This window comes from Chiloscyllium plagiosum, unplaced genomic scaffold (genome assembly GCF_037043375.1).
Source record: "Chiloscyllium plagiosum isolate Xiang-an unplaced genomic scaffold, Cpla_swu_hap1 HiC_scaffold_1, whole genome shotgun sequence".
Lineage (NCBI taxonomy): Eukaryota > Metazoa > Chordata > Chondrichthyes > Orectolobiformes > Hemiscylliidae > Chiloscyllium > Chiloscyllium plagiosum.
The window spans coordinates 54,456,848-54,475,163 of record NW_028270139.1 but is presented as its reverse complement, the minus strand read 5'-3'; the positions used below and the strand labels follow the sequence as shown (position 1 = coordinate 54,475,163).

The 18,316-nt window shown below is 40.8% G+C and overlaps 1 protein-coding gene across 5 annotated transcripts in view; it reads left to right on the top strand.

The window, feature by feature from the left end:
* The window catches only part of LOC122551618 (coiled-coil domain-containing protein 149), a 149,814-nt gene that overhangs the window by 42,919 nt on the left and 88,579 nt on the right, over window positions 1-18,316 (top strand). For all 5 annotated transcript variants that reach the window (XM_043693847.2, XM_043693837.2, XM_043693826.2 and 2 more), the window contains exons 3-4: window positions 11,668-11,706; window positions 18,148-18,255. In XM_043693847.2, coding sequence (XP_043549782.1) covers window positions 11,668-11,706; window positions 18,148-18,255 — 147 coding nt within the window. The remainder of the gene's footprint in view (window positions 1-11,667; window positions 11,707-18,147; window positions 18,256-18,316) is intronic.

Here is an 18,316-nt window from a genome sequence, read left to right as displayed (position 1 = left end):
ATTAAACAACTCACTGGAGGAGGCTCTACAAATATCCCCATCCTCAGTGATGGAAAGTCCAGCACATCTGTGCAAAAGATAAGGTTGAAGCATTCTTAATAATCTTCACCCAGAAGTGCCAAGTGGCTGATTCATCTTAAACTCCTTCAGTAGTCCCCAGCATCACAGTCTTCAGCCAATTCAATTCACTCCACATGATATCAATAAATGGTTGGAGTCATGGATAGTGCAATGACTATGATCCCTGACAGCATTCTGGTGATAATCCTGAAGACTTGTACTCCAGCTATTCTAGTACAGTTCCATCACAGGCATCTATGTAGCAATGTGAAAAATTTCACAGGTATGTCCAGTAGATAAAAAAGCAAGACAAATCTAACCTGGTCAATTATTACCCCATCAATCTACGGTATTTCATCAGTAAGATGAAGGAAGGTGCCATCAACAGTGCTGTCAAGCAGCACCTGCTCAGCAATAACCTGCTTAGTGATGCCCAGTTTGGGCTCCGCCAGGGCTACTCAGCTCCTGACCTCATTACAGCCTTGGTTCAAACATGGACAAAAGAGCTGAATTCCAGAGGTAAGGTGAGCGTGACTGCCCTTGACATGAAGGCCACATTCAACAGAGTGTGGCCTCAAGAAGCCCCAGCAAAACCAGAGTCAATGGGAAACAGGGGGAAAGCTTTCCACTGGTTTAAGTCATAACTGGCACAAAGGAAGATGGTTGTGGTTGTTGGAGGTCAGTCTTCTCGTTCTGAGGACATCTCTGCAGGAATTCCTCAGAGTAGTGTTCTCGTGCTTCTTCAGTTGCTTTCTTCCATCATAAGATCAGAAGTCAGAATGTTCACTGATGATTGCACGACGTTCAACATCATTCCTGACTCCTCAGGTACTGAAGCAGTCCATGTTCAAGTGCAGCAAGACCTGGATAGTATCCAGACTAAAACTGAAAAGTGGCAAGAAACATTCATGTCACACAAATGACCATCTTCAATAAGAGACAACCTAGCCATCACGACTTGATGTTAAATGATGTTTCCATCGCTGAAAGCCCCACTACCAGCACCTGCAAGTTATCATTGACCAGAAACCAAACTGGACAAGCCAAATAAATATAACAGCTTCAAAAGCATGTTAGAGGCTTGGACGTCTGCAGGAAGTAACTCACCTTTTGACTCCCCAAAGCCTGTCTACCATCTAAAAGGCAGGAGCGTGATGGAATACTCCCCACTTGCCTGAATGAGTGCAGTGCCAGTAACTCAAGAGGCTTGATATCATCCAGGACAAAGCAGCCCATTTGATTTTTCACATCCACAAATATCCACTCCCTCCACCATCAACACTCAGCAGCAGCAATGTAAATGACCTTCAAGATGAATTGCAGAAATTCACCAAAGATTCTTGGACAGCGCCTTCCAAACCCATGACCACTTTCATCTAGAAGGATTAGGACAGTAGATATATGGGAAAACCACCACCTGCAGGCTCCCCTCCAAGGCACTCAGCATCTTGACTTGGAAATATAACACTATTCCTTTTGTGTTGGGTCAAAATCCTGGAATTCTCTTCTTAATGGTTTTGTGGATCTACCTATAGCAGGTGGACTGCAGCGGTTCAAGAAGATGACTCAGCACCACCTTCTCAAGGGCAACTAGGGTTGGCAGTAAATATAGGCCCAGCTAACTGCACTCACATTCCATGACTGAATTAAATATAGAAAATGAAAATTCTGCTTTTTGGTACATAACAGTTACAGCAAATGTTAAAACAATTGTTTTAGGAATCTCCTGCAGTAATTATCTAAAATTACTTGTTTTATTACTTTATATGTTCATGAGCTAAAAGGATGAAACCAATGACCAACTGAATGTGTAACCTGGCAGAAACAAGCTACAGACCAGTTGCATTCCTGGCTATTGGAAATTACAAATTGAGAGCTCTTTTTCTCAAATACACTGAATCCATATCACATACACTGTTAGCAATAATGCATTAAATCTGACATATGCTATCTATTTAAATATTACTACATTCAATTTAAAAAGCAATGTGTTTTTTGGATACAGCATTGCTTGCAGTTTCCAGTTCACGGTGTCATTCTTTCTTGTTGGATTTAATCTGCGTCATTTTTGATGCAGGCAGCTGTGTGGGCGTCACTGGCCCTGTCACTTTACGTACTGGGGCAGGGAACAGCCCTGTACTTGTATCGTCACCAAAATAAGCTAAATGGTTTGAGACACCTAGTGATTGTGAAAAGTGCTGCAAATTACAGAAGGCAACTTTTGATCAGAAAAAGATAGGAAAACACTTAGGGGCAAGGGAAAAGTACAATACTTGCTTACTGCAAAATCAGTCTCTTTAGAGTGTTAAAGCTGTGAAACTGGACATATGCGTTATTGATCCAATGAAAGTATCCAATATTATTTATCTGCAGATTTAATTTTTAAAATCAAACATTAGTGCCTGCACCAAAATCTCAGCATCATTGTCATGATCAAACTGAACTTACTGCCTTATGTGCAGCTGTAACTCAGGGCCTTTTCAAGACTATAACCTGGTGTTGTGTGATTTTTAACTTTGTCCACCCCAGTTCCACATCAGCACCTCCAAATCTTGACTGTGGAGAAAGGACATGGACTTGGGCAAATAAATAGCAATGTCTTGAAAAATGTCCATATTACAGAAGAGGAGATGCTGCATTAAGGCCTGATCAGATATCTCTCAGAATTTTGTGGGAAGCTAAGGAAGAGATTGCTAGGTCTCTTGCTGAGAAATTTGTATCATTGACAGCCATGGGGGAGGTGCTGGAAGACTGTAGGTTGGCTAATGCAGCGCCATTTTTTAAGAAGGGTGGTTAGGAAAAACCAGGCAACTACAGAGTGGTGAACTTGATGTCAGCGGTGGGCAAGTTGTTGGAGGGGATTCTGTTGGACAGGATTTACATACATTTAGAAAGGCAAAGACTTTGTGTGTGGAAGACTGTGTCTCACTAATCTAATTGAGCTTTTTGAAGAGGTGACAAAGAAAGTTGACAAAGGCAGAGTGGTTGATGTTGTCTAAGTGGACTTCAGCAAGGCATTCATCAAGATTCCCCATGGTAGACTGGTTAGCAATGTTGGATCACATGGAGTACAGAGGGAGCTAGCCATTTGAATACAAAATTGGCTTAAAATAGAAAGTTGTGTTTTGGACTGGAGGCCTGTGACCAGTGGTGTGCTGCAAGGATTGGTACTGGGTCCACTGCTTTATATCATTTATGTAAGTGATTTGGGTGTGAATGTAAGAAGTATGGTTAGTAAGTTTGCAGATGACACCAAAACTGGTGGTAGTAGTGGACAGTCAAGAAGATTGTCTCAGAGTACAACGAGATCTTGACCAATTGGGCCAATGGGCTGAGGAATGGCAGATGGAGTTTAATTTAGATAAATGTGAAGTGTTGCATTTTGGTTAGGCAAACTGGGGCAAGATTTATACAGTTAATGGTAGGGTCCTGGGCAGTGTTGTCACACAAAGAGACTTAGGGATGCAATGCATTGTTTCTTGAATGTATAGTTGCAGTAGACAGGGTAGTGAATAAGACATTTGGCATGCTTGTCTTTATTGCTCAGTGCATTGAGTATAGGAGTTGGCAAATGAGACTAGTTTGGTTTAGGTTATTTGGTTGGCATGGACAGGTTCGACCAAAGGGTGTGTTTCTGTGCTGTATAACTCTATGAATCTATGACCATGACTCTAAGTCAAACAACCTGATTTTAAAGAAACAGAAATAAGCTGGAATGCATCTTAGTCTCTTAGCCACAAGCAAATGACCACAGGCATTAATAGCATTAGAATGATGAATTTGTGCCTGAAAGATTGTGTCCGGAAATGGGTTTCAATTCTTGGGGCCCTAGCAGCTACACTGGTGAAACTGGGAGTTGTCCCAACTGAATGATGTACACCTCAACCATGCTGGTCCCATGTTCTGGCTAATCACAAACATTGAAAATGGGAGCAAGAGTAGGCCATTTGGCCCTTTGAGCCTGCTCTACCATTCAGTATGATCTTGGTGATCATCCAACCTTGTTCCTGCTTACTCTTCATAATCTTTGATTGCTTTATCCCTAAGAATCATTTCTATCTCCTTCATAAAAATGTTCAATGGTTTGTTCTCAACTTCTTTCAGTGGAAGAGAACTTCACAGGCTCAGCATCCTTTGGAAGAAAAACTTTCTCCTCATCTCGGTCCTAAATGGCCTATCCTTATCCTTGAACTATGACTCCTGGTTCCAGAATTGTAAAACAAGGGTATTAGAGAGGGCTTCAAACTAAAAAGTTGGAAGATGGCAAGTAAAAGGACATAACAAAGTAATAAAGCGGGGCAGCAATTTAACTGTTGATTACCAGAGTGTAATAGAAAGAGACAGAAATACAAATGGAAGAGTACATCATCAGATAGGACCAAAGATTTGAAAAATTATTTTTAAAAGTTTAAGGTTACATATCTGAATGCATGCAGCATTCTTCTTTGTGTAATCACCTTGTTTTACTCCTATCATATTTTATTGAAACTCCTTCTTCTCTACTAGTCATGCAAGTGTGCTTAAAGAAATATTCTTACCAAGTTATCTTCACCATGTTCCTTCTGAATCTATGCACTTCATATCCTTGGTGATTTCAAACTCTGTCTCACTTCATCATGTTTCTTTCTATGAACTACTGCACACATGTCTTCCCTTAATCCCCATCTCCATGGAAAATTCCCAGAATTGGCATTTGCCATTTAAAGTTGACATCATAAATGGCCCTGCAAATCCCATCATGTCAATCACAGAACAGGCGTCCTCTGATTGCATCCTTTGTATTGCTGTCAACCTAAATGCTCTTCCTTCCCCTTCCCAGTTCTACTCAGATTTTGCCAGGGGATTTTACAAAATCATGTCCCAATTCATTTGCAAGTGCACTTTCAAAATACCAATTGTCTGGCCTTTGGTCCTTCTCACCTTTACTGCAGCTGCTGATTTGCTCAAACATACCCTGATCTCCACCATACCCTGTTGCCAAAGTCATTTTTAAAACCTTGCTGTTTTTGACTATGACCCCTTCTTCTGCTTTGGCCCATACCTCAAACCTCCTTTTCCTTTTTAAAGTTTTACATTTGTTGTTAACTTTCAAATTTTGCTGTCCTGAAACACTGTGATTGAATCTTTAAAGCAGGCACTCGGCCACACTCACCTGAACGCCTCCCCAAGTTCCTAATCCTAAAATAGTTCCTCTGTAAATCTCCGTTGATTTGTTAAATGTTAACTCCTCAAGCCCTCATCACCCCTACTCGCTCCTGATTCACCCTCCATGCCAGCTCACTTCCCTTGACCTCTTATGCTCTCCATGACAACTCCTGACCTCATCCAGCCTCCATCACCCTTTGTAACTTCCATATCAGCTTAATACCAACTCATGTTCACTCACCTACCCCACAGTCCCTTAGAGTCATTATGTCAAGTTAATACCAACTAATTTCCCTACCAATACCCTCCACGCCAACAACTACCTCCATCCAACTCCCATGACCCCTTTTCTGGGCTGCATATCAAGTCAGTACCAATTCATGTCCCCAAAAGCTTAGTGGTCCTTTACAGCCATCATGCTATTGTGATGCCAACTCATTTCCTCCATCCACCAGCCTTTTTCTTTATACCCTTTATTCCAACTATCCAAAAATACAGCGTGTGTAAACATCAGGAATCATGTTGAGATGAAATAAATACAATCTAAATAACTGTTACAGCTTTCAATACATTGATAAATTAATAAATACATTCATGAATTCTTTAAAAGTCCTTAATCCCTTATCATAAAATATAAATTTGTATTCATAATCTTATTTCAGAGACAGCTAACAATTTCATCACCTCATTGAGCTAATAATCAAACTGTGCATGTTGGACATATCCTGCTGAGATAATTGCACGTTGGGAAAGCAGTTAGTCACTCAGTCTGATCTAATGATAGTGTTTTGGGTTCTGAACTTGAGTTCTCAATGACCAATTGTCCTGTCTTAAATGTAAAGGCCTCAGATCAAGTCCCACTCTAGAACTTGTTGGCTATGAAAGAAATCAGCCACTGCTGTATGCTAGCATGTATCAATGTCAGCCCAGCCTGGATAAATGGGGAGAGTTTGCAGTAGGAAGGACAACTGGTTACAAATAAATACCAAATAAAGCCAAAAATGATAGCTGACATGGAGTGGATCAAGCAGCATTGTGGCAACTCTATATAACATGATAAAAGTTGAAGGAAGGAGAGAGGGAGATAACACTTGGGTTATGTCAACAATATTAACTATCAGAAGAGATTTGTTTTCAACTTTTAATGACACAGACAGGTTTTTAAAAAGTTTTTTTTGTAAGGATTGGGAATTAACTTGACTGCTTGAAATTCTACAGGCCTATTTCCATTCACTAGCATTTGTGTGTCCTCCCCAAGTCTGTGCCTTTCCCATTTGCAGGTTAAGCTTCTTGCTGCAGTGAATGGTGTTTTGGCGTTCTCATTCTCATTTTCAAATCCTTCCATGACATCAACCAACTTTATTTCTGCAATCTCCTCTAGCTCTACACCAGTTGAGCTGAGTACTTTTCCTCCAATTCTATCCTCTTGAGCATCACTGATTTCAGTTTCTCCTTTGGTAGCTGTGCCAAGACCCCACTTTCTGCAATTTCCTCCCGAAATCTTTTAGCCTCCCTATTCTCTTTCTTCCTATCTCTTCAGTTAAGCATTCAGTCATAGAACATAGAACAGTACAGCACAGAACAGGTCCTTCAGCCCCCGATGTTGTGCCACTGATCCTCATTGTATGCACCCTCACATTTCTGTGACCATATGAATGTTGAGGGGTCTCTTAAATGTCCCCAATGACCCTGCCTCCACAACTGCTGCTGGCAACGCATTCCATGCTCCCACAACTCTCTGTGTAAAGAACCCGCCTCTGACATCCCCTCTATACTTTCCTCCAACCAGCTTAAAACTATGACCCCATGTGTTAGTCATTTCTGCCCTGGGAAATAGTCTCTGGCTATCGACTCTATCTATGCCTCTCATTACCTTGCATACCTCAATTAGGTCCCCTCTTCTCCTCCTTTTTTCCAATGAAAAAAGTCCGAGCTCAGTCAACCTTTCCTTATAAGATAAGCCCTCCAGTCCAGGCAGCATCCTTGTAAACCTCCTCTGAACCCACTCCAAAGCATCCACGTCTTTCTTATAATAGGGCGACCAGAACTGGACGCAGTATTCCAAAGTTTTAAAGAGCTGCAACAAGATCTCACGACTCTTAAACTGAATACCCCTGTTAATGAAAGCCAAAACACCATATGCTTTCTTAACAACCCTGTCCACTTGGGTGGCCATTTTAAGGGATCTATGTACCTGCACACCAAGATCCTTCTGCTCCTCCACACTGCCAAGAATCCCATCCTTAATCCTGTACTCAGCTTTCAAATTCGACCTTCCAAAATACATCACCTCGCATTAATCCAGGTTGAACTCCATCTGCCACCTCTCAGCCCATCTCTGCATTCTGTCAATGTCCCGCTACAGCCTACAACAGCCCTCTATACTGTCAACGACACCTCCAACCTTTGTGTCATCTGCAAACTTGCTGACCCATCCTTCAATCCCCTCATCCAAGTCATTAATAAAAATTACAAACAATAGAGGCCCAAGGACAGAGCCCTGTGGAACACCACTCACCACAGACTTCCAGGCAGAATATTTTCCTTCTACTACCACTCGCTGTCTTCTGTTGGCCAGCCAATTCTGTATCCAGACAGCTATGTTCCCCTGAATCCCATTCCTCCTGACCTTCTGAATAAGCCTACCATGGGGAACCTTGTCAAATGCCTTGCTAAAGTCCATATACACCACATCCACAGCTCGACCCTCATCAACTTTTCTAGTCACATCCTCAAAGAACTCGATAAGGTTTGTGAGGCATGACCTGCCCCTCACAAAGCCGTGTTGACTACATTTAATCAAGCCTTGCTCTTCCAGATGGTCATAAATCCTATCCCTCAGAATCCTTTCTAACACCTTGCAGACGACAGACGTGAGACTAACTGGTCTGTAATTGCCGGGGATTTCCCTATTTCCTTTCTTGAAGAGAGGAATTACATTTGCCTCTCTCCAGTCCTCGGGTAGGACTCCAGTGGAGAGCGAGGATGAAAAGATCTTCGCAAGTGGCGAAGCAATTGCATTTCTCGTTTCCCAAAACAGCCGAGGACAAATCTGGTCCGGGCCTGGCGACTTGTCAATCTTAATGTTTGACAAAATTTTCAGTACATCAGCTTCCTCTATCTCTATCCATTCCAGCATGCACACCTGCTCTTCAAAGGTTTCATTCACTACAAAGTCGTTTCTTTCGTAAAGACAGAAGCAAAAAACTCATTTAGGGCTTCCCTTACCTCCTCAGACTCCATACACAAATTCCCTATGCTATCCCTGATCGGCCCTACTCTTTCTTTGACCGTTCTCTTATTCCTCACATAAGTGTAAAATGCCTTTGTGTTCTCCCTAATCCATTCTGCCAAGCCTTTCCTGTGTCCCCTCCTGGCTCTCCTCAGACCATTTTTAAGCTCCTTCCTTGCCTGCCTGTAATCCTGTAGAGCTGCCCTATTGTCTCTTTATGTTGTTCATTATCAGTTTTTTATTATATAATGTACTTGTAAAACATCTTGGGACAATTTACTATGTTCAACACAGTATGTAAGTGGAAATTATTAGAAATAAGTTTTTGAAGTATTTGCTTTCGCTGTAAATATATATATATTATAATAAATATATAATAAATATATAATAAATATATAAAATTAAAATAAATATGACAATTCGAAAAAGAAAGCATTATTGAAACTTTATCCGCAAATTCTTATGAAGGAATTATTTTTAGATAAGCTGTTGGCATTTACATCACTGGCATGGAGCTGTGGGAAAGCAGACCAAAAAAATACACACCTAGAACCCAAAATTATTGGAAAGACTATCAGGCTGAGAATGCACAATTTCCTGATGTGCCATTCAATGAGATGTATTTGTTTTTCAAAAACACAAAAATAGAAAATCTGCTGCATGGTGCCATGAAATTAAAGTGTGTTTGAGGTACAGAGGGATTACACAAGCAGCAAGGTGGCTTTCAATTAAAATTTGCTTACATTAGGATGAACATCCTGTGTCACCTTGTGATTAATGTGTAAGCTTCGGTAATTCCCTCTACATTAGAAGTTACTCAAAACCCATTGCCCAATTTTCTTTCTTTTCCTTTTTTAGCTATAAAGTAGTAAGATCAAGGAAGTACTTAAGAGGGTTCTTCAGCTTTTTGTATTCAAAGCTTCAAACGTGTTTATGTAGAATAGAGCACATTTAATGATGTGTCAGTAGTAACTTTGATACAAATTTTAATCATACAATACAGAAGAGGCCCTTCAGGCCATCAAATTTGAGACACAAAAAAAACTTTAAATCGACATAAGTCTCACTTTCCAGCACTTGGCCACAGTCTTGAATGTTGTGCTATTTCATGAGTTCATCCAAGTACATTTTAAAGGTTTGTGAGGTTTTTTTACTCAGTTTCCCTCCCAGACAGTCCATTCCAGATTTCCACCACTCTCTGGATAGAAAAATAATTCCTTAAACTCCTGCCTTTCACCATAAAATTATGCTTTCTTTGTTATTGACCCTTCAACTATAGGGAACAGCTGTTTTCTATCCACAATGTCCATGTCTCTCATAATCTAATACACCTCCATCAGGTTGTTCCCCATCCCTTACCCCACCATGTTTTGATCTAAAGAAAACAACCTGAACCTATCCAGCCTCATAGCTGAAATGCTCCATCCTAGGCAACATCCAAGTCACAGATTGGTCAGATAGGCAGATCAGTGGCAGGTGGAATTTAACCCTGAAAAGTGTGAGGTGATGCATTTTGGAAGCAGTAATAAGACAAGGGAGCACTCAATGAAGGCAGGACATTTGGAAGCTCAGAGGGATCTTGAGATGTTGGTCCACAGATCCCTGAAGGTTGCAGGACATGCTAATAGGTTTGATTAAGAAGGCATATAGGACACTTGTCTGTGTCAGTCATAGCATAGACTGTAAGAGCATAGAGATTATGTTAGAGCTGTACAAAACTTTGGTTGGGCCACAGCTGGAGTACCATGTGCAGTTCTGCTCACCACGCCCTGGGAAGGATGCGATTGCACTGGAGCAGGTGTAGAGGGGATACTCCAGGATCTTGCTTGGGATGGAGCATTTTGGCAAGGAAGAGAGGCTGGATAAATTCAAATTATTTCTGTAGTGATTGTAACGAGGTCAGCCAGCTGGACCTCATAGAGTAGAAGTTCCCTGATTGGGGCTATTAAACTGATCCATCAGGGAGCCCTGGCTGACATATAAAAAGGGTGAGTATCAGAGATACTGACAATCTGAACCTGACTCTGAATGAGGCAGTACTGCAGTCAAGGGCTAGCTATGCCTGAGTAAAGGGTGACGAGGTGACAGGATACCGGCCTTTGTGGAGTTACTTCATTTTCCTTTAGAGCTGAGGTGGGGAGAACTTGTTGGGGTGTATAAAACCATGAGAGCCATGGACAGTGTGGATAGAAGGCAGCTGTTCCCTTTAGTTGAAGGACCGATAACAAGTGGGCATAAACTTAAAGTTAAGGACAGAAGGGTTACAGGGAATTTAAGGAAAATCTTTTCACCCAGACAGAGTGGTGAGATCTGGAATGCATTGGAGGGTAATTGAGGTGTGAAACCTCACAACCTTTTACAAATAATTGGGCAAGCATTTGAAACATTCAAAGCTTTGGGCCTAATGTTGGTAAGTGGAATTATTGTAGATAGTTTGATGCAGAATTGATGGACTTAATGGCCTCTTCTGTGCTGTTTGGCTCTGTGACACTGTATGATATAGGTATTGTTGGTGAGGGCTGTAATCTTCATTCCATCTCAAGGCAAATAAGTCATATATTCCACTCTTACTGCCTTGGAAGAATTTTGAAGTTACCCAGCTTGCTGGCTATATTATCAATGTACCTTCCTTCTGGGCCTTCTGGGTTTGGAGATAGGGATACTACCCAATGTACCACAAGACGTCCTATAAAGTCTTAGGCAGGGACTGGGAAAAGAATTTCTGTGGTCACTCTCATTTCAAAATGAAAATGTACCAAATTCACAGTTTGAGCTGCTTGTTTGGCTGGGTTCATAATGTTTTTTTTGATGCAATGCAATTTTAAAAGATTATTCTCTTCGATCTGTTCTACTTAATTGTTGTAAACCTGTAGAAAGTTTTTTCCAAGGCTTCCATTTTAAAATGTCACTCTGAAAGTGTCTGCCTGGTAGAACATAGGAAGAGCTCAAGTTCGTTTGTTGCTTTATGTGGGATTTTCTCTTCCTTCATCTTGTGAAGTACCTGATGTGTTCCTTCATATTGCGGTGGGAATACCTATTGGTAATAAATTGGCATTTGTTATGCCACCTTATCCCATTAATTGCGTTAATCAATTGATAGACACACTGTATTTTGGTTTTTTTGACAAATTGAATGAGGCTGGGATATAAAGAATATAAGTAGTCTTTGAAAATTGTTGCAAAGGTAATCAGTAAATATTGTGTTTATATCATTTCTTTTAATTCCACAGGATGGTGATCCTACTCTCCCACCAGAAAAGCGGAATCAGGTGAGGTTTAACCTAACAGAAGGTTGTTTTTTGACAAAATCACGTTTACTTTGGCTATAATTACATTTTATAATTAACTGCAACATCAATTCCACAAAAGTGAATGAAACCCAGCATGCAACAAAAGGGAATAAGCCTTACCTAGTTTTTGAAATAAATGCCAGCTGTGATCTAATTTCAGCCCAGTTGATCTCCTAGGATAAAGCATGAGCAATACGTGTCATTGAATGCTCATTGGAGGAGTGCTGATAGAAAAAAATGCAAATTGGCAAAGTAGGACAACTGAAATGAAATATAGTTAAAATAAATATTCCAAAAATTTAAAGATAATATCTGGATAGGTATTTGAAATTTCAGAAAACTCTGTGGTCAATTGTCGTTCAACTTGACAAACTACCAGGAGACTCTGAAACAGGATAATGATCATCTATTTGAGGGAACCCAAGGAGAGTCCTGTCAGTATAAACCAATTCAGCAAAGATCCACACTTTGCAGCTTTTAATGAACAAGTCAAGTATTAAATTCATATCTGATTAGTTCACACCATATGTTGACCAGATGTTCAGGCATTAGTTTATTTATCTTGCACAGTACATATAGCAGGCATTGTTTATATTTTACCCAAAACATCTTTATCTTTGTTTATAGTATGGCCTATCCTTTTGTCCTGTTTCTGTAGATCTGTGGTTCGTCAGCTTTGCTTCATATACGTTAACTAAAAGCATTTCTGACTGAAAATAATTAATTTTCTTAACTCTTAATTAACTGAAACTGAAACCCCTTTTGCTACCCTGATTGGCCCTTTGTCTGGCAAAAGTAGCCAATCTAATGTCATGCCTTGTTATGCTCTGTCACCCATCAATACTGACCAAGTATTGAACTTAGCGTTTTCAAGATACTTGGCTATACCATCTATTGTAGCTGACTGAGCCATATATACTCATGCCTCATGCATTTAGCCCCATATTCTTCTCATCCAATACCCCTTATTTTAGATTTTCATGCATGTCCTTCTGGTGTGGTGACCCAAGTATTTTAAATATAGAACCAAGACCAACTGGATGATAACCAAAATGTTAGAAATAGCCCTAATTCATAGGTGTGTCTGTTTATTTGCTGATCACCACTTTCACAGGTCCTCCCACCAAGTAGTGATATGTCTGAAGTGTTGTTGTAGTGTTCCATGCACTTGCTGGGCCTTAGCTCAAATACCTGTAAAATATTCAGGCATTTGTAAGATTAGATACAAGGAGATAAACCATGCAGGGTAAAGGTAATCATAAAAAAGAATACACTGTTCGACTTTGGGTCTGGATTGTTGTGAAGTCAAAATTATATTTTCCTTCAGTGATCATTGATTAAGATTCACACTATAATCATTGATGAACTGAGGGGAAAAAAAACAAGTGGGATCAGATAGGAGTACTGGTTCAGATACTGTGTCAGGCTTTTGAAATGACTGAACAAGGCTGGTATATTGTCATCAAGTCACCCTTTATTTTCAGGTGCACAGTACACTGGCTGTGACCAGCCAGCTTGGAGTCAGTGCCCAGAATGCAGGAGATTCTAAATTTCCTCCTTAAACTTTTCTCTCTCTCCCACAGCACCCACATGCATGTGTAAGTGCAAGGATGACACTATAGTGCAAATAATTTTATTCAATATTTCCACAATTAGGAAAAAACATCCATGTGTCCAGGTATCAAATAACAAGCAAAGCCCAATAGGGGCAATGCTTTTGAGAAAAATAAGTGAAGTGGGAGGGTAGGGATTAAATGATAATATCCCCTGTACATATCTGTCAGCCAGGGCTCCCTGATTGGTCCAGGTTAACAACCCCAACCGAGATCCACCTGGTTCTTATCACTACAGTTTTCTTCCTCTGTATGTTCACTGTTCCTCTCTTGTAGATTTCTACCTGATCTACATTTCCCACTTGAGCTGGTACTTTTGTTAGAAAGACACCGCATGGCTGGTTGTAGCACAGCATCAATTGTTCCCATGCTGTGATAATGCAATAACCAGATATGTGATGTGAGTCAGTCCCATTCCCACTACTGCCACCGGTGCTGATGGCCAGTTGTGCTGCTTCATTTGCACATTGGCTACTGACGTGGATGGCAGCTGTTTCCTTCTTCTGTGCTTCAATCTTTATACAGCTGCCTCTATGGTATTCTAGCAGCATTTACTAATTCCTTTAATACTGCCTCATGCTGAACATTTCCCCTGAGGTAATATTCTCCCCTTCAACTCCATCCTGTCATATAACTGTGTGCTACTGCAAAGGCTTGCCCACGGTTGGTATAAATGTTAGCCCATTGAGTGTGGTGGCATGTTGAGTGTGATCATCTGTACCCACCATTTTCAATTTGTTTTCTATTTCTTATCTCCATCACTCCCGGAGATGTGGATTGTCACTGTCTAGTATCGTATTGACCACCAACAGATCATCTCACTCAATAACAATCACTTACAAAATTACCCTTAATTCCTGATTCTTGGTATCTGGGCATATAGACTTTAAATACCAAATTAAATTGACTTAAAATGTCTTCGTTCTCTTTTTCTTAAGTTGTATCCTACTTGTTGATATTCCTTACTGTTCCTGTGATAGTTTAGAGTCTTAGAGTCACTGAGTACAGAAACAGATACTTTGGTCAAACTCATGCATGCTAACAAAGTTTCCTAAACTGAACTAGTCCCACTTCCATGCATTTGGCCCAGATCCCTTTACACCTTACCTATCCATGACCTGGCCAAATTCTTTTAAATGTTGTTGTTGTACTGGCCTCGATCACTTCATCTGGCAGCTCGTTCCAAATACGCATCATCCTCTGTTTGAAAAAGTGGCCCCTCAGCTCCCTTCTAAATCTCTCCCCGTTCACTTTGAACCTATGCTGTCTAGTATTGGACCACACCCTGGGGAAAAGACCCTGGCTATTCACCTTATCACGCCCCTCATGATTTTATAAATCTCCATAAGGCCACCCCTCAGTCTCATACACTCCATGGAAAATAGTCTTTATAACACAAATCCTCCATTCTTGGCAACATTTCTGCACCCTTTCCGGTTTATTAACTTCCTTCCCGTAGCAGGGCAACCAGAATTATATGCAGTACTCCAAATGTGGCCATACTAAGGGTTCATGCAGCCATAACATGATATCCCAAATCCTGTATTCAATGCTCTGACCAATGAAGGGATGTGTGCCAAACACTTTCTTCACCACCCTGTCTACCTGTGACATCACTTGCAAGGAATTATGTACCTGCACCCCTAACTCTCTCTGTTCTACAACACTTGCCGGGACCCTGTCATTAACTGTGTAAGTCCTGCCCTGGTTTGTCTTACCAAAGTATTTATCTAAATTAAACATTTTCAACTGGGATATTGTCACCATCTTCTAATTTGGAAAACACAGAAGCAAGATACTCATTTAGTATCTCTGTCTTACCATTCGGGCAGCACAGTGGCTCAGTGGTTAGCACTGCTGCTTCACTGCACCCAGGGACCTGGGTTCAATTCCAGCTCGGGCAGATGTCTGTGTGGAGTTTGCACATTCTCCCCGTCTCTGCATGGGTTTCCTCTGGGTGTTTTGGTTTCCTCCCTCAATCCAGACATGTGCAGATTAGTTGAATTGACCGTGCTAAATTGCCCATAGTGTTAGGGAAATGGGTCTGGGTCGGTTACTCTTCAGAGGGTCAGTGTGGACTTGTTGGACCGAAGGGCCTGTTTCCACATTGTAGGGAATCTAATCTAAAACCATTTCCTTCAGTGACCAGCCTACCCTGCTTGTTCTTTATGGGCTTCACTCACCTTTTACTATTAATATGTTTGAAGAACATTTTATTGTTTGTTTCAACACAGCCTGCCATCCTTTCACAAGCTTCCTCTTTGCCTTCCTTATTTCAGCCTCTCCTGTATTTGAGATACTCTTTCTGATTTTAGTTGATGCTACGCTTCTTTATCTTTCTTATTTTTTAATCAATATCTTTCATTATTCAGGATATATACCTTTGGATATCTCATATGTATTTCCCATGGGTATGTACCTAACTTTCACTCTCTTCATGTCTTCTAAAAGTTTCCGATTTCTCATTCACTGTTTTATCCACCAAAGCGTGTTTCCAATTAACCTACTCCCGTTCAACTTTTAGACCCCTAAAGTGTGCCCTTTTACAACTTTCTCCCATTTATACTATCCTTATATGTACTTTCCTTTCATTTAAAATCCCAGAATTCCTACAGTGTGGAAGCATGCCACTTGTCCCATTCAGTCCACACTGACCCTCTGATGAGCATCACACCCAGATCCTTCCCTCTACCCTATAACTCCACATTTGCTACAGCTAATCCACCTAACCCACACATCTTTGGACTGTGGGAGGAAACCGGAGCACCCGGAGGAAACACACATAGACACAGGGAGAATGCCTGTGTGGAGTTTGCCCGAGTCTGAAATTGAACACAGTTCCCTGATGCTGTGAGGCAGCACTGAGCCACCATGCTGCCTCAGATGGTGAGGATGACACAGAGTGATAGAGATAGGTTAAGCAATTGGCTAAAGTGCTTGCCGCTGTGAGGCAGCAGTGCTAACCACTGAGCCACTGGACTGCCCCTGGTTAGGAATTAACCAATGTAAACCCCAAATTTGTATGTTCAGTTGAATTACATGCAATCAGTTATTCCAGGTTCTCAAAACAAATCATATTTCCTGGTTCATGAATAACACAAATAACTGTAGATGCTGGAAATCTGAAACAAAAACATAAATTGCTGGAAAAATTCAGCAGATCTGGCAGCATCTGTGGAGAGAAGTGTCAAGTCCAATGACCCTTCCTCAGAATTTGTACTAGCTGGGAAAAGATAATGTTTATGCTGATGATGCGCATTGCGGGGAGCAGTGTGGAAAGGAGTGAAAGGATAGGTGGAGATGGAACCCAGAGCAAGAGAAAGGAAGTTATGCAGATTAAGAATAGTTGATAATAAGCCAGGAAAGGAGAAAACCTGAAAATGGGGACAATAAGTAGATTAAAATAGATTTGCTGTGCTAAATGCGTCCCATGTCATGACAGAACTGCTAGTTTGAGAGAAGGGAAAGGACATGGAAGGAGGTGCTCAGGCTCTAATAGAATCAAACTTGATATTGAATCCTGAAGACTGCAGAGTCCCCAAGCAGAAGTTGAGATGCTGTGCTTCCAGCTTGCGCTGAGCCTCACTGCAGCAGTCTCCTCTCTCAAAAACATCTTTTATGTATTTTCTTCAGACATTCTCCTACCCTGTGTGGCCTTAGTTTCCTGATCAGTGTGCCTTTTGGCTCATGTTAGCAGCTTTAAGGGATCTGATGTGTCCTTGTGGACTGCCGGTGTGATTCTGCCCCTTCACCCACGGCCTCTTGCCCTGAGCCCTCCTTCAGATTCTTTGGATCCCATCCACATCACTCTGGTGCAGCTCTCCCCTAATGATGCAGGGGGAACTTAAAACATACTCACCCTGCATGCAGCACCGATCCCAAGGAAGTGACACAAGATCCCCCAAGCTGCACTAGGTACTCTTGTCAGTCACATTTGAAAAACTGCCAGGGGACTCAGAAACAGGATGACAATCATTTATTCGAAAGAACAGAAGGAGAGACCCCTTATTAGCATATCCCAACTCTGCAAACTGGTTTCCAGCTTCTTTAATCAACGAGTCAAATATTAAATTTCTCTCTGATGGATTCACACATTTTGTTGGCCAAATGTCCGGATGTTGGGTTATTCATTTCCCGTGGTACATAAAGCAGGCAATGTTTGTATTTTGCTTGGCTGATGGTGTGGACTATCCTTTATCCTGTTTCAGTACCTCAATGGCTCATCAGCTTTGACTGAGTTACTTTAACCAAAATAATTTCTGACTGAAAATTTAGCCCTTAACTAACTGAAACTGATTCAACCCTTTCAAGTCTAAACAGTAAATTTTTAATGCTACTTTCTAGATAAGGATTGCAACCAAAACAGTCATGGAAGCCAGTTGGCATGTTGCATTAATTTGTCGTTTTCTTGCTTTTTTAACAAAAAATAAGTACCTTTTGGATTGTAGCATATACATCAAACCTTTATTTAATCCTATTTGCCACAGGCCACTTAATACAAGTGAATTTGTTTTTTAAGCTTAATGCCTGATGTGATTTAAGTTTTACAAGCAAGTTAAATGAAGCAGGTTTAACAAATGTTGAACAATAAATGCTTAGCAACAAGTTCTTGACATTGTGTTTATCGTTCTGTTGATCACTTTCTGTGGTAAATGAATTAAATGAATCATATTGGTGCCGATTTTCACCTGTGAAGATAATGAATCAACTTAGAAGTTGAATACTTGAAACAGAACAAGACAATTTTATAAGTGAGATAATTTATAATGTGGAAGTAAATATGATCAATCTGTGTTTCTTTATACAGGCAAACCTTGCACAACTATTGAGTAGTTCTCGAGAGCGGAATAAACAGCTGACAGAGGAAATTAAAGAACTCCAGCAGAGACTGACTGAGGCACAGGGTGATAATAAGGTATAATTGATGACGATGGGTTAGCATTGGGAGTTGTGAGAAGAAGGAGAAAATCTTGTCT